The sequence below is a fragment of the Colletotrichum lupini genome, chromosome 9 (assembly GCF_023278565.1).
Source record: "Colletotrichum lupini chromosome 9, complete sequence".
NCBI classification, from domain to species: domain Eukaryota; kingdom Fungi; phylum Ascomycota; class Sordariomycetes; order Glomerellales; family Glomerellaceae; genus Colletotrichum; species Colletotrichum lupini.
In genome coordinates this window covers 1,032,915-1,048,681 of record NC_064682.1, presented here as the reverse complement: position 1 = coordinate 1,048,681, position 15,767 = coordinate 1,032,915, and the positions used below count along the sequence as shown (strand labels likewise).

Sequence of the window (15,767 nt, the reverse complement as noted above, 5' to 3'; positions counted from 1 at the left end):
TTTACATCCTCAACCTCCATGAGTTCATATCCCATCGTCACCGCAACGCTTCCCAAAACATTCCAATCCCAAGCAGCCCAAATCTCACGTGCATCGGAGCCCTCTGAATACGGATCACCCCATTTAGCTGCACACATTTGTTTCCAGCCATTTTCCCATGCCGTAACCGATCCGTGCCTTAGTAGGTATTCTGCGCATCGGTCAATCCGATTTTCCTCCCCAGCGCCGTTTGCTGGCGCTGATTCATCCATACAAGCGGGCCAGCAACCTTGAGACCCTTGGCCGAGCCTCGACTCTCACGACGTACTCGATACAGTCTCGATTGCGGCGAAGAAGACATGGAAGATGACGGCTAAGGGTAAGTACTGAGCGGCCATCCATGATGCATGATGCCGCCGCCATATAGGTCAAGTTCACTTAAAGCAGTCTCCGCGATGTAGACTTACAATACACGGCCACATGACGTTCTCTTTCTCATTCATCAATAGCACGGGTTGAAAAGTTTTATACATCATATTCTACAGCTCAAATGTTGGCTAGCCTCTTTTGACGTCCGCTAGCTGGCAATAAAAGATGCTATGTATTGGGCATACAGTCACAACGCCCGCAAATCAACGCTCTTCTCAATCCGACTGTAGGGCAGATATATCGCCTGCGCGCTCACTGCGCAGGAGTCCTCCGCGACGTCCACGGTCATCGCTATCCCCGCGGTCCGCCCCCGACCCAGAGCCGTGAGGCAACGGGCCTGGGAAGCGCCCGCTTCAGATGCTGCTGAGCGTCACGCGAGGGAAACCCTCTCTAGCGTGTCGGAATGAGCCAAGTAGTACAGCGCCAAACTCCCCTATCGTAGGGTACCAGGCGCATTCAGTCGTCCTCCCCACGCCACATAGCGACTTTTGGACCCAAAAAGCTGCTGCTACTCATTATGCCCCTCTACTCTTCTTCCGAATCCGAAGACTCACTGTCATTGTCGTGAACAGGAGCTTCGTGCGCACGACCGGAGCTACCGGGTCGCTCTTGATCACCCGGTTCCTTACCGTCGTACATATTGCGAAGCCGCTCGAGCTCGGCAATGCGAGCCTCTTGCTCTTGAGCATTCATGGGCTTGTTCTTCTTCGACTTGGACGGCTTGTTGGCCGAAGACTTTGCCGCTGCGTTGTTCACTGGTGATGCTTCACGTGCTGGTCCATTCGAACCCAAGCCCTGCCCAAAGCTCGGCAAAGTCTTTTTGCACAGATCCCACAACTTGTGAAGCGCCTCGTTGGTGAGTTGGTCGATCTCCAATTCGAGTTCGCCACTGCTATTTTCCTACAAAGATGGTTAGCATATATCTAATGAACGTAATAAATCGGTTTGTCTTACCGATTGGCCAGTATCTTTCTTGATGATGTCGATGGCACGTTCTATATGAGGACTCTCAAGTTCGTTAATAGCGTTCGCGATAGCATCCTTCTCAGCTTGGTTCATGTTTCGTTGCTTGGGTTTCTTGGCCACGCCGCCACCGCTCTTCTTCGAGACGGGAGCCGCGGCTGCCTTCTTCGCGGGGACATTAGCCGCCTTCGACTTAGCAGGCTTTGGCGGCTTGGCCTTGGCGGCGCTCTTGGCAGGCTTTGTGGTGGTGAGCTTGGCCTTCTCGTCTATGAGACGCTGCCGGATAGTGGTGAGCAAAGACTGCTGAAGGTCGATAACAGCGTCACTAGCGATGTCCGCCGTCTTGTAGAGCTCGGTCAACTGCTTCGTCTCCTGCTCGAGACGCTTCTCCAGGAATGCAATCGTGGCAGCCACCGAGGGATCAACTGCAGGGGCTGGCGCCTCTTCCTCTTCCTCAGCTTCGTCTTCACTATCACGACTTGAGCCGTCATCCACTGGCTTGGCGGGGGTGTGCTTGTTTATCCACTGCTCCTTCTTTGACCACAGACCCCTGAAGATTTGCTCGAGCTGTTGGCCTTGCTCGTAGACGGGCTGGCCAGGTTGATTGAACTTGTAACAGTTCTTAAAGACCTGCTTGACATCTGTTTGGAACTCCTTGATACCAGGATAGTCATAGCTCTTGAGCTTGGCCATAATCGTACCAAAGTCCATCGGCCGCTTGATGATGGTAAAATAGGTGGGGATGGCTAGAGCCACGGGATCGACCGGGGACAGGAATGCGAGGTTGCAGGAGGCGTTCTTGGGATCCATCAGTTCACTGACAACCTCGTAGCAGAATTGAAGCTCGATGGGCAACTTCTTCCGGTTGAAGGTCTTGGAGGAGTAGTCGGGGTCGCGGTTCTTGGTGGGCTGGATGGCGCGCTTGGGGCGGTCCAAGTCATTCTGGGTCGAGGCACGGCGAACTTGTGGCACACCACCAGGAGGAACGGCATAGGCTTCGGCCTCCGCCTTTGCCGGCGGGCTCGCGGCAGCAATGCTAGGCTGTCTACGAACAGGAGGCGGAGGGGCTGATGTCCGTGACTCTGAGTATCGGGAGGGCTTCGGCACAGGCTTCGACTTTGCGGGCTCGTCGGAAGGAATCTCGCAAACGCGGGTCCAGGCTAACTTAACCACACTAAGCGCCGCGAATGTGATTTCATTGTTGATGCCGTTGAAAGTGACGGAGTTCTTGTAGATCAATCCAAGATCATCCTTGAACTGACGCAGGCTGCTGTACTTGTTGTCGCGCAGGCCTCGCTCAAGCTCGCCGATATCCATGGGTCTGTTAACCCGCATGAGATAGCTCTCAGCAAGGCTAGGCCACATCCTGACAACCGCGTCCTTGAAGTGAGCGCCGTGTTTGGTTTTCTTTACACCCGCCAATACCTTGCGGAATTCTCTCGTTTGGTGAGATGTAAGGGGTTTGGGGTCGCGTGCGGCATCGATCCATGAAGGGAGGTCTTCGAGAGCCGCTTCGCCTTTGGCCAAATCGTCCTGCGCGCCTTGGGGCTTAACCTCGACGGTGGACTCGATGGCTCCATCATTCGAATCGGTCTTCGCGCGCTTGGGAGCGGGCTCAGCATCCGCGTCATCTTCTCTCTCGCGAGAAACCTTGCCAACAGTTGATGGCGCCTCCGCCATGGGCACGTCTTCGTCTGCGGGCTTCGAGGGCTTGTCCTTTTCCTTGTCATTGTCAATGGCCAATTGAGACAAGCTTGCTGGTTGGAGATCTACCTCTTGATCAGCGGCAGTCGTAGGAGCCGCCGGCGACTCGTCCTTTGCTCCGTTGACCTTGTCGTCGCTCTCCTTCATTTCGATGTCCTTGTCTTTGGTTTCTGTCGCAGCCTTCGCAGGCTCAGAAGCCTCCGCCTTTTTCTCAGTTGCCTTCTCCTCTGGCTTTTCGTCGGTCTTCTTCTCCGCCTTTTCGACCTCTGGCGCATCGGCCATATCGACGTCGTTGGGAAGCTCAGCAGGGGGAGGGCTCAAAGACTTGCTAGGTTCCTTGCTTTCCTTTGACTGCTCAGGCTCCGCGGACTTGGACTTGGCAGAAGATTCGTCGGCCGGTGCAGGTGACTTTTTGGCTGGTTCCTCTTTCTCCGTTTCCTTCTCGTTGGCGGCAGTTACTTTCGCATCGGACGACTTCACTTCCTCATCGTGCTTCCTGTCGCCATTGGTTTTGGGTGACTTTGCGGACTCGTCTGCCTTCTCGGAGCTCTTCTCAGCAGGGGAGGTATGACTGTGGAAGGAGAAGCAATCATCAGCAATTGTGCTCTGAGAGAAGCCGTGCGAACGGGCAAATGAAGTCCGTCGCACAACAAATGCAACTACTACTCACCCATTGGTTTCGGGCTTGCTATCGTCCTTTGCTGGTGTGGATTCGGTCGGCTTCTGATCCGGGACGGCGCGTTCTGATTGAGGCGACGCCATGACTGCCATATGGTGTTTGAGGTAAGGGCAGATTTACTGTGCGCGACGCAACATGAAGGTAGCGACGCGCGCAGATGTCTTTCAGGTTGCGGCGATGGCGGGATGCACAACAAGGATTCGGTTGGCTAACGTCGGGGATAGCGCCTTGGTGTTGCTGACTCGAGCGGCGGTGTATGCGCAAACCAAATCCTATGACTTTGAAGTCGTCGCGCGTGAAGCAGTAGCAATCGCGTCGATGATTCGAGATACGTGAGGATGTGGCGAGGCAGGGACAGCTGGGAGCAAAGAGCCGGCGCGGTTTTGGTTGTAATTAGAGAAGGTGCGTCGCGATGCTTTTGGATGCACGCGCGAGGCAAGCCGGGTCGACAGAGGCGATTGCGGGAGATGGAGGTACCGAAAATATCGCGGAATATCCGAGGAAAGATTCGAGAATGCGCCGACGATGAGTGACGATGCGCAATTGATTATATGGTGGTGTCGCAAGTCGAGGTGATCGTCGGTTGCGGCGACGATGAGATGGGCGAAATGGTTAATCCGGCCGTGTCGCGTCGCGAATGGCAGGTGCGAAGTACTTTTTTGGCGATACGGGAAGGTGGAGGACCTGGGCGGAGGAAATCGCGTGCACGTCAGTGGTTTTTGGCCGAGATGGCGGCGCGTCCTATTTATGAGAAAGAACGAGCTTGGGAAGGGTGGCCCCCGGACAGCCGGTTATCTGGCCTTATCGGAGGAAGGCGCGCACTCGCGACTGGGCGACGGGTCCTGCTTCAGAAGGGGGTGCAGCCTGAAAACAGCGGCAGAAACAAAAAATAAGTAGTGGCGTAGCGTTGGGCAGGAAGCCACGGGCCAGCAACGACGAGACGACGAGAAAGAGGCGGGAAGGAAAGACCGGGGGGGGTAGAGAGAGGTCAGAGAGGGAAAGAGTGAGTGAGTGAGAGACTCAGAGGGAGAAGGTGGTCAGTGCGTCTGAGTGATCGACGACTGGGGGCGTGGGTGATTGAAGCCAGAAGGGTCAGGCAGGAAAGAGGTCCGAGTGGGAGGAAGCACGGAAGACGGGGAAGACTTGAGAAAAAAAGAGGGAAGAGATCGTGAATTTGCGAGGAAATGGTTGGAAGAGCAAGTTGAAGGAGGACGAGGGTGGACCGGGGGGGAGGGGGGCCGCAAGGTGACATAAAATGCATATTTATGCAAGTTGTGGAGGCACTAGCCAATGAGGTGCTTGTTCAGCTCCCGCATCTGGCCTAAACGCGCGAGGCTGGGAAATGTGACTGGGGGCTTGGGATGCCATGTGGACCGTGTCTGCGTGGGACGTGGGAAATATTGAATGTGAAATGCAAGACGGGAAGGCGTCTCTTTCTTGTTGTGTTGACCGATAATTGAGGATACGGCGATCGAGGACGGGGATAATTATGAGATTCGGTACGAAGTACGTATGCGTTGCGAACTCACCTAAAGAAAGTTCGAGGCGCGTTTGTGATGCTTTGTTCTTGCCTTGTATCGATTTGTTTCCTAAGGTAGTGTCTAGACACCCATCAGTGGTTAGTATTGGCATCGTAGTCCGTACAAGTACAAGTAATGCAAGCTGAGGTGTGGCTGAGCCTGTCGATCATGTAGGAGATGCGTGAGGCTGGTGGACTTTTGATGAGTGAACCAGGCCAAGGGGCGCGACACAGGCAACGCAACAAATGCCAGCCATCGCGACACCTTGGATTCCAAGCAGGAGGGGCCAGGCGGAGCGCGCGACATCAATTCGTAGGCTGTGCAAGAGCAAACATGGTTTCTCATTTCTGAAAGTACAATAATGGTCCATAGGTAATGGTAGATAGAGTGGTGGCAGATGAAGCCAACGCGGTCCGTCCGTTGCACCGGCAGGAAGAAAACGACAGTAGAGGGGATGCAAACACCGGAGGAATAGCTCAACACGTCGTGTACGCGATGCAATCAACTGGTGATACAGAATAGTGCGAGTATAGTCGTGAGGTGAGGGCGTGTTTGGTGGTAGTTGGGAAGCGCAGAAAAAGAATTGACTTTGTTGGATGCGACGGGAAACAAAATCGGTACGTACCGGAATGATCCCCAATCGAATAAGAGAAAGCTCTGAGCCAACACTGTTCGCTCCGAGGTGTCTGTGTCTCTCCGAGGTCTCGTGACAGATCAGATGACCAATGTTAGGCTTCTTTGAACTTTTCCCAGGACTTTTCTGCATCAGAAGCGCGAAATTCAGAATTCGGGGCCACTTCTTATTTGTAGGAACCCGCCAAGTCGCGCTGACCCCAGTCAGAGCTCGACAGATTACCCTTGCCAGGGCATACGACAGGGATAGCTGCAGTCTGATGAACCAATCATGCTCTGACAGTGGATCGCGATGAGACAAATATGGCATAGCACAGAGAGACGGGACCAAGCCTTCCTGAGAACCGTGTCAGCCAATCAATAGCCAGCGCTCATTGTGGCGCAAAAGCTCTCGCTCGAGGGTAGCTGGACAGCAGCGTCCATGCCCCCAATCACCTTCTTGTTTACTAGTGAGCTTCTCAAGTTCTGATGGTCCGGCCAGACTCTGTTGCTCTCTGTTGCTCTAGCTTGAGGCTTTGCACACCTTTGCGAATAGCTTCCTTCAGATTCTGGCTTGCGCACTGTCGCGTCGCCGCTTGCTTGACTCGACGAGGAACTTGCGTCGGTTCTACTACGCGGTCGTGTTTAGACAAACAGCGTGCGGCCCAGATCCAGACAAATGATTGAGCCGAGAGGCTATAAACAGACTGCACTTCACAGTCAACAGTCCTCCATCGCGTCGATTAGTGTTAGTGATTTATGCAGATGCATGTCTTGACCTCAAACTCAACAACGATGAATGGGACAGAGCCTCCACTTACATAAGCGGCTGAGATGGAGGCACGTCACGTCGGCGAAAGGTCTTTCCGAAGCCGAGAATATCGCGACCGGACCCGACATTGATGAGAATAGCCCCACCTCGACTCATTATGTCAGCGAGACCCCCCGCGGGCGGTCATGTACATCCAACCAGAAAAAAAAATTGGTTGGCGGCAGAAAAAAAAAGTTCAAGCAGGTCTGTCGCTGCTGGAGGAGAGAATTCGATCACGACTTTTCCCACCTTTGTTTCCACCACCCGATTCCCTCGAGATACCCCCCCAAAAATCCGCTACCATGTCATCAAGGCGGAGATCTTCCGGCAAATTCACGGCACCAGTCGTCAAGTCGACGCCCAAGGCTTCCAAGACCACAATTGACGAGAGCAGAGCCGCCGTCTCAGCGACAGACTCTCTGCAGGCCGCACTCAAGGGCAACGCCAACGAAGCGATTGAAATTTCTTCCGGCGAGGAGAGCGATGAGGATGTTTCAGACGAGGAAATGGAAGGCGCCGAGGTCGAGACCGGCAACGCAAAGGAAGCCGTGAACGGCACCGCTACAGAAGAAACCACCACCATACAAACCAAGGCCGATGCCGAGGCCGGCGCCGCAGAGGAGGAAGAGGAGGCAGGGTCGCCTACCTTTGGCGAGCTGATCCGCGGCACGATCGACGTCCCCGCCATGCTCGCGCAACAAGACGACGCCAGCAGCAAGGCCCTCGTCTCGCAGTCATCAAGAAAGGGCCTCGAGCCCGTGTCGTTATCCTCTCTCAGCACCGTCCTCACCCAGGCGCTCAAGACCGACGACACCGATCTCCTCGAAAACTGCCTGCAGACCAGCCAGCCCGAAGGCATCAAGCAGACGATTGAGCGCCTCGACAGCAGCCTCGCCGGCGTCCTCCTCACTAAGCTCTCCGCCCGCTTCCACAGACGGCCCGGTCGCGCGGGCAGCCTCATGGACTGGGTCAAGTGGACGCTCATCGTACATGGCGGAGCGTTGGCGGTTCAGCCCAAGGCCCTGGAGCGGTTAGTCGCGCTACAAAAGGTCCTCAGCGAGCGCTCGCGCGGTCTGCCGAGCCTGCTCGCCCTCAAGGGCAAGCTGGACATGTTGCATGCGCAGATGGAGCTCAGGAACGGACGGACACGTGGGGGTGACGCCGCGAGACAGCTCGAGGACGCGGATGGCGAGGATGACGACGAGGAAGAGGGCGCCATCTACGTCGAGGGCGAGGAGGATGCCGAGACGGTGTTGAACGGCGCAAGGAATGCGCTCCTGGGAATTGACGACTCGGATGACGATGAGGTTCCTGGTGCCAACGGCTTCGTCGGCGACTCGGATGACGAAGATGATGAGGAGGAGGTTGCTGCGGCGGAGGATGAGAGCTCGGGCGAGGAGGTTATTGACGAGGACGAGGTCGATCACGACGATGTTGAAGATTCGGATGAGGACGACGACAGCGACGCAGAGGCGGCACCGCCGACAAAGGTTCAGAAAACTGCTTCTTCGTTCGCCAAGAGAAAATAAGGGGATGAGTCGGTTTTCACGGGGGCGTAGAGAATGGTGGGGGTAGAAACGGCACATAGACTTGGCTTGGCCGACAATTGACATAATATTGTGCAATAGGGCAGAGATTGCGTTGTCTGGAGTTCTTGGTCAATCAAAATCAATGGGTATTTAGCAAGCAGCATCTCGTGATGGTGAACCGGGTGATGTCTCCTTGACTTCTTAACAGAGAGAGAGCATTTACGATGTGAGAGTCAACAGTACCATTGTGCGTCTGATATTATCTATGCTCTAATTCTCGGGAAAGTAGAGTCGCCAATTGCTTGGAATATCATGATTGCCAGGATCGCCATCGATTCAGAAGACATTGCGAGTAGAAGCCGTATTCTCGGACTTCTCGCACCGATGAGACCCGGCTCACCGGCTCACCGTGGCTCCACATTCCCGCTTTGGGAAACGGAGCTACGAACCTCCATGGTCCATCTCCACCGACGATCTCCTCTACAACACCATCCCCACCAACCACGCGCAAGAAATGCAACCTCAATCAACCCCAATGCCAATTGAACCAGTGAAAATGAAGCACCATGAAGGGCCATCATATGCTACCCCTTCTTCTACCCGTGTGCCCGGTATCGCGGGGGTGGCTGGGGTAGCTCTTTCAAAAAGCACATAAGAAGCAGCTCTGATCCCACTTCAAGAACAATACCAGCTCGTTCTCTTGGCATCTTTCCCCAGATCGCAATCGTGAAGATCACCTCTCTCCAAACCACGACCTCGACAATGCGCCCCCATCTAGCCTGGGCAACAGCCCTCCTCCCAGCCCTCGCGACCGCCGCCTCCCTCCAACACATTACAACCGACTTCGGCCCCAACCCCACAAACGTCTCCTTCTACCTCTACGTCCCGGACTCTCTCATCCCCAACGCGCCCCTCCTCGTCTTCCCGCACTGGTGCCACGGCAACGCGACAGACGCCTTCAACTACAAGCCCTGGCGGCCCCTCGCCGACACCCTCGGCTTCGTCACGATATACCCCTCCACGCCCCACACCGCAGACTACTGCTGGGATGTTTCCTCGCCGCAGACGCTCTCGCACGACGCCGGCGGTGATTCTTTGGGAATCGTGAGTATGGTCCGCTGGACTCTGCAGAACTACGACGTCGATCCGGATCGTGTATTCGTCACCGGTGTGAGTTCCGGCGCCATGATGACAAACGTCCTCGTCGGGGCGTACCCGGACGTCTTTGCGGCGGGCTCGGCATTCGCGGGCGTGCCGTTTGGGTGTTATGCTGCGGATGGGTTCGCCGTGTGGTCTGACGACTGCGCGAGCGGGCGTATCACGCATACGGGCGAGGAGTGGGCTGCCATTGTGGAGGCTGCGTATCCGGGGTACGCCGGCCCGAGGCCGAAGCTGCAGGTTTTACACGGGGACGTGGATAATGTGCTAAATGTAACGAATTTCTACGAGGAGATCAAGATGTGGACTACGGTGCTGGGGACGGGGGCTACGCCGACGGAGGTTGTGGAGGATGATCCTGTTGCGGGGTGGACGAAGAGTGTGTATGGGACGAAAGGGCTGTTTGAGGCGTTTTTGGCGCATGGGATTGATCATAATATTCCTGATCAGGCGGATGAGGTTATTAGGTTCTTTGATTTGGATTGTGTTGGGGAAAACTGCTTCTCGCGCAAGTCGTTGCCGGTGCCGGGGACTTGTGCTAAGGGACGGCGCTCATCAAAGGCTTACTAGCCTACCGTGGATATATTGAAATGGATGGGCGAGTAACTATCATTCAAGGAGTATTGAGCTACAAATCTTAAGCGTTGCTCAGATACATGCTATGTATACTTCATTACCTAGTGGCTTATTCTAACAGTTATCTTGAGTAATTAGCATTGGCGGCGTAAGTCTGTTCTCTACGGCCGCGGCCTTTCTAGAAACGAAGTCAGCTTGATATCGGAGTCCACTAGCTGAATATTCATACTGGACGACTGATACGTAGATGGAGCATTATCAGGTTTATCTAAGTCGATGCAAAAAAGAGTTCACCCCCCCGGTGCTGAGCTGGGGGCTACATCTCTTGGTGCTCATGCTGGGAAATTTGGTGCTCATACTGGGATTCGAACTCGGGGACTCGCTAAGCCTGTCGTCGAGTAGGCTGGTTGGCGTATAATATGATTGTTGACCATGAACCATTCCACCACCCAGCCAGTTTGACCTGACCCGTCGACCTAGACGGGCGCCTGCTGGCTGGTGACGGGAATGAGATTGAGGGGACCTATATGACTTTCTCACAGAAGGTGCGGGCCTGCCTAAGGTATCCATCTAGCCGTAGATAAACCATGGAATATGTGAATACTCCCAAGCATGTCTTGCATTGACTACTAGGTCGATATTTACCAACAAACACCAGACTGCGTATGCCCAAAACTCTTGACATCATTCCAAGCCGGTGCCCTCTTCGTCTCATTCAACACAACCATGGCGCAATGCTTCGCATGCTCCCACGCGTGAACAACCATATCCGCCTTTGTCCCCAAATTCAGCGCCGCAGCAGCCTGCAGCAAAAGATACATGCAGTGCGTCATGTGATGTCCAACAGTCGTCCAAGCCGGCGTCAAGATCTCAAACTCATCCAGCTCTTCGTCGGAAATCTCAGCCCCCGGTTTGCCGTCGTCGTCCCTGTAGAACTGAAACGTTGGCTCCTCCTTGCCGCCGCTCAGGGCTTCAAATACGGCTTGTCGGGCGTGTTCGAAATCTTGTGTGCAGGCTGGGGGCATCCATCTGTTGTGCAGCTTGTTGAAGGCGCAACCTCGGCGTTTGGCTTCGATGGTCGAGTTTCCGCACCAGAAGTGTCCTTCGGCGACTTCGGCTTCTTTCATCCACTTCAGGACGTTGTCTTCGCCTTCTTCTGGTTGGGGGTAGTCTTGTCGACTTAATTTCGAAGTTGAGAGCGGGAGCCAGGATAGGATTAAGGCTAATAGGAGCAGTGCTGTGGCAGAACGCCATTTCCAAAGTGAGGCTTTGCTTCTTCTCAACTCTAGCGCCCATGCATCTCCTGCATCTCCCTTTTCGTCTGAGTCTTCTAGTGGTATGTATTGCAAGTTTTCAGAGGACCACCATCGGTGTTTCTTGGTCGTGTTTTGGATGCTCTTCAGCCGCCCCTGCCCTTCGGAGGATCTTCCTCGGTGCTCCTCTCCACATAAAGTTGATTCATCCATCATCACACGACTCGACGAGATTATTTGTTCTGTTGGGTGGGTTCCGCTTTAGATGCCTCACATACGACAACTGTGTGGTCTAAAAAAAAAGAGACTTAGTTCGTCTTTTCCTTGGGGAAAGCTCTCAGTTATCACAATTCTCTAAGTTGAGGTCGTCTGAAAGTTGACAATCTCTAGATAGGATAAGTATCTTAATACCTAGGTGGTCTACTATCATGCTGAACTATTATTGTTCGTTCAATTAACTCTCGGTCCGAAGACTCTTAGTGGCCAATTCGGACCGCAATTCTCCACTCAGGCTAAGTTGGTACCCCAGAGTTGAGATAGTCTTATGCACGATTCAGGGATCAGGAGCGTCAGCGACAGTAAGTCGTTAACTCCGGGATGATGCAATTCTCCTGTATCTCTTATCAATAACTTCTCTCAACCATCGCACTCTCTTGCTTTTCGTTCAATCTAGGGCCATCTTCCCCCCGTCAACGCCATGCCACCCCTCACGTTGTTCGATCTAAATTATTGTCCAAGGTCTCGCGCCGACGACTGCGCAAGCGATTGAGCAAGACACTTCACAGGCATCATCGCCAGCCATGCTCGACAACACAACTACAGTATCCCGCCGACGGAGTCGATCGACAAGGGGATGCATTACCTGCGCACGATCCAAGGTCAAGTGCTCAGAGGACCGGCCTTCATGCCAGCGATGCAGTCGCCTACAGCGTCACTGCCATTGGCGTGGAGATCATGTTCCCCTCCGAGAGCGAAGGCGCGGGTTTGGCCCTGTCAAATCCCGCCTTCAGTACATACCTCCTCCAATCTTGCCCTCGAAGGAAATCTCTAAAAACACTGTCCAGCAAAGGGCCGAAAGCGACAAAAGTCCCCTAGATTGGGGAGGGAGTCCCTCAACGACGTCGGTGACAGAAAGCGAGTCGACAAGTACGACTGATCCGGTTCTAAATCACGCAGCGCACTACGACGAACGCATAGCCTTGGATATTATATTTAATCAGAACATAGCGGCGTCGCCTCATGCACTGCTGAGCACTCGACACATACCGTCCCGGTGCTCGATTCTCCTTGGGCCCTTGGAGCAGGACGCTCTCTATTTCTTCGAGAACGTCTTCTCAAAGTGTAGTCCCAAGACCTTTTTATGGTCCAAGTTGGCCATCCTGCTTCATCATGCCTACGACGACGCCACGGTCATGCATTTGCTGCTGGCGTCATGCCTTGGCATCGTTGCCCGGAATCATCCGAACCGTTCAGTGTTGGCCACGGCCAAGTCTCATTTCACAATGGGAACCAACAGCTTTGTCGACGGAATGCAAGAGCCGATTTGTAATCATACAAAGACTTTGATGGCCTTTTGGCTGTTACAACTCACGTACCGTGCGATCTGGGATGATAAATGTCGTCGGGCTATGAAGAAGCTCAGCTCCGCAGTAGCAGACTATGTCCGCAAGCATCGTCTTTTGGACCTCTTCGATGCTGAGGAGTCCCCACTCCGGAATCTCTCTAGCAGCCCATCTTCTGAAGAGAAATCCGCTGTTGATTCGGTCTCTTCTCCTCTGGCTCTGCCTGCGAACAGGAGTCTTGTCGCGAGTCTCCTGCTCTTCATAGCGTATGAGGACCTGGACTCTGAATCTTGCGGCATTGGAGGCAACGTTTCTCGCCTGGTACTCTCCGGCGATGGTGCATCGCGCTCCCTGTTTGCCTGTTCCCGGAATGTCCACGCTGATTACTTCGGGTCGCTGTATCCTTGCGAGGAGTCGATGGATGATGTAGAGCGATCAAAGCCCTTGGAGCTTCACTTTTTCGCAAACATTTGTCTCGATCGATTGCATCGGGCCCAAGCATCCATTATTGACGAAGACGAGTTGAACGGCATAGTGACTACGCTACATCGTCTACGAGAGGTAAGACAATAGTCTTTCCTATATCCCTTTACATCTTGCAGACCCCATGTTGGACTGGCCAATAACAGCGGCTGACTTCCGAGGGGCTGAGCAGGAATATTCGGCCATATTCCGCTTGGCAGAAGCCCCCAATCCAGCCGATGCAAAGTTGATCACAGCGTCCTACAGCATCGTTATCCATTTCCATGCTGTCCTTGTCAGTGTCCTAATTGCCATTGCCTCTGCTTCACCATCCGAATCGATTCAACAAGATCTTGCCGTCGCCCAAGACGATCTCCTCCAGGTGATTTTCCGGATGGTTACACAGAGGCCAGAGAGACCGTTCATGTGGCGGAACCAATGGGCTGTCTTCATCATGGCGAGGCAAACAGACGACGCGGTTCATCGGGATTGGTTGGTACAAAAGCTTGGTAATAGCAGCTATGCTATGTTGCTCAAGGAAGGCAGAGAGCGGAATCTCGGTTTGCTGGCCTAGCTATCAAACAACTATGGCTCAAACTCCGTTGCCACAAGAGCAAAGTTTCTTAACAGGTGTGCTCATCTGAGAGGAGTCTTTCGTGATAAGAGACATCTCCTCCTCAAGAGAAATCTTCAACCTCCTCTCCGATACAGTTTCTTCGAACTCACGCTGAACTTTGGATGCCACCTCATCGTCGGTCAAGACAGCCCATGCGGACCTCGCCAGAGCCTTGGCAATAACAAGACTTCGCTCGTGTGCCGATTCGGCTCCGGCAGCTTCCGTGAAGCCGGCAGTGTGGTTACTCTGCCCTTCCTTGGCCTCAATCCCGTAGATAGGATGGATGACAGGCACAACACAGCCAACGTTCCCTTGGTCGGTGGCCCCAGAGATGACCTCTTTGGTGTCTACGTCGCACCACATGGGAATGCCCAAGTCTGCCGCAGCGTCCGCAAACACCAGAGAAAGCTGCTTGTTCGGGCGCAAGGGCGCGTAAAAGACATCGTACTCGACCTTCATCTCGCAGCCCGTGGCGATGGCGCCAGCGCGGTAATTCGCAATGACGCGGTCTCGCAGCTCCTTGGTCTTCTCAATGGTTGGCGCGCGCACGGTATAGTCAACGGCAGCAAAGTCGGGAATGATGTTGCTCTTGACGCCGGCGTCAGTGAAGATGCCATGGACGGTGGAATCTTTCGTCATCTGCTGCCTCATCATGCTGACGCCGTTGTAGCCGAGGACAGCAGCATCGAGAGCATTCACGCCCTCCCAAGGCGAGGCGGCGGCGTGCGCAGCCTTGCCCTTGAACTTGATTCTGAAGGCGGTGGCAGAGACATGATTGACAAATACGTCACCGTGTCGCCCTTCGTTACCGTAGGTGAACATTGGGGCCGGGTGAGCCATCACGCAGGCTGCGACGCCGTCGTATGCTCCTTTGCCTACGAGCATGCCCTTGCCGCAACCACCTTCCTCGGCCGGAGTGCCTAGAAGTCTAACGCGTCCAGGCTTGCCGGACGCCTTCAGGGCGGCAACTGTGGCGATGAAGCCAGCTAGGGATGCGGTGGCGATGAGGTTGTGGCCGCAGGCGTGGCCGATTTCAGGGAGCGCGTCGTACTCGGCGTTGAAGACGACGAGACGGCCGCCTTCTCCGTAGTCTGCCTCCAGAGATGTAGGAATTCCGTATGCGTGAGGGGTGACTTTGAAACCAAGCTTGTTGAGTACTTCGACGAGAGCATCGTGCGCGTGAAACTCTTGATAGTTGAGTTCCGGATGATGGAATATCTAGAACGACGAAGCCAGGGTCAGCTTGGACAAGTTTGTGCTGACGTCCCTTTGCGGGACACAAACGGCGGTGCTTGGGACTACTCACGTCTAAGTCGACCTCTCTCAGCAAGGTTTTGGCATCGCTGATGGATTTATCCATCGCACCAGCGATCTCCGGGGCAATGGTAGCCGTGTTGGGAACGAATTGAGATGTTAAAGGGAGGATACGAATATTCATATTGGCTTGGTAGACCTGAGATGAGACAATCCTTTCTTCCGTTTGATGAACAGGACGAACCTCGTAACTTGGACATGCGGAAGGGAGGCCAGCTTTTATGGAAATTCAGGTCTGCCCAGCACAGAACTGATTTGTGCCTTGCTGACCTTGATTCCTTCTCATGAGGACGCTGGAGCATGATTGCGACATGTTGCGCTCAGATGGTCGTGATATTGGAACCCGGACGCCGATGAGATGTCGTCGATGACTGGCCAGAATTGCCGACGGAGATAATCGTTGACTCCACATCGCTCCTCGGGGGAGCTGATTGTGATACCTATGACAGCCCAGTAGCATCCCTTCGTCCCCAGAAACCCCGAAGATTGGTGCCTACCCGGCTCTGAGCGAATATTTTGATAAAAGAATCTTCTATTTTCCGTCATCAAAGGGCGATGCAACGGCAAGAAGCAAGAGACATACTGTAAGTCTTTACACGC

The 15,767-nt window shown here is 54.1% G+C and overlaps 7 protein-coding genes across 7 annotated transcripts; 3 read left to right on the top strand and 4 right to left on the bottom strand.

Moving 5' to 3' along the window:
* Positions 1–623: 623 nt before the first annotated feature.
* On the bottom strand, positions 624–3,846 carry CLUP02_16223 (uncharacterized protein; the record flags this gene model as incomplete). Its single annotated transcript, XM_049295147.1, has 4 exons — positions 624–745; positions 963–1,308; positions 1,363–3,646; positions 3,746–3,846. The coding sequence occupies 4 exons, from the start codon at positions 3,844–3,846 to the stop codon at positions 624–626; spliced, it is 2,853 nt and encodes a 950-aa protein (XP_049152294.1).
* Positions 3,847–6,264: 2,418 nt separating this feature from the next.
* On the bottom strand, positions 6,265–6,814 carry CLUP02_16222 (uncharacterized protein; the record flags this gene model as incomplete). The annotated part of the gene is made up of 2 exons (XM_049295146.1): positions 6,265–6,514; positions 6,708–6,814. 2 exons carry the CDS (start codon positions 6,812–6,814, stop codon positions 6,265–6,267), a joined length of 357 nt encoding a protein of 118 aa, XP_049152293.1.
* A 185-nt stretch (positions 6,815–6,999) lies between these two features.
* CLUP02_16221 (uncharacterized protein) lies at positions 7,000–8,226 on the top strand (the record flags this gene model as incomplete). The annotated part of the gene is made up of 1 exon (XM_049295145.1): positions 7,000–8,226. One exon carries the CDS (start codon positions 7,000–7,002, stop codon positions 8,224–8,226), a length of 1,227 nt encoding a protein of 408 aa, XP_049152292.1.
* Positions 8,227–8,988: 762 nt separating this feature from the next.
* CLUP02_16220 (feruloyl esterase B) lies at positions 8,989–9,954 on the top strand (the record flags this gene model as incomplete). The annotated part of the gene is made up of 1 exon (XM_049295144.1): positions 8,989–9,954. One exon carries the CDS (start codon positions 8,989–8,991, stop codon positions 9,952–9,954), a length of 966 nt encoding a protein of 321 aa, XP_049152291.1.
* Positions 9,955–10,121: 167 nt separating this feature from the next.
* Positions 10,122–11,426, bottom strand: CLUP02_16219 (uncharacterized protein; the record flags this gene model as incomplete). The annotated part of the gene is made up of 4 exons (XM_049295143.1): positions 10,122–10,196; positions 10,255–10,348; positions 10,410–10,483; positions 10,614–11,426. The coding sequence occupies 4 exons, from the start codon at positions 11,424–11,426 to the stop codon at positions 10,122–10,124; spliced, it is 1,056 nt and encodes a 351-aa protein (XP_049152290.1).
* A 587-nt stretch (positions 11,427–12,013) lies between these two features.
* CLUP02_16218 (uncharacterized protein) lies at positions 12,014–13,811 on the top strand (the record flags this gene model as incomplete). Its single annotated transcript, XM_049295142.1, has 2 exons — positions 12,014–13,336; positions 13,431–13,811. 2 exons carry the CDS (start codon positions 12,014–12,016, stop codon positions 13,809–13,811), a joined length of 1,704 nt encoding a protein of 567 aa, XP_049152289.1.
* An 18-nt stretch (positions 13,812–13,829) lies between these two features.
* On the bottom strand, positions 13,830–15,291 carry CLUP02_16217 (amidohydrolase; the record flags this gene model as incomplete). Its single annotated transcript, XM_049295141.1, has 2 exons — positions 13,830–15,071; positions 15,160–15,291. The coding sequence occupies 2 exons, from the start codon at positions 15,289–15,291 to the stop codon at positions 13,830–13,832; spliced, it is 1,374 nt and encodes a 457-aa protein (XP_049152288.1).
* Between the last annotated feature and the right edge of the window lie 476 nt (positions 15,292–15,767).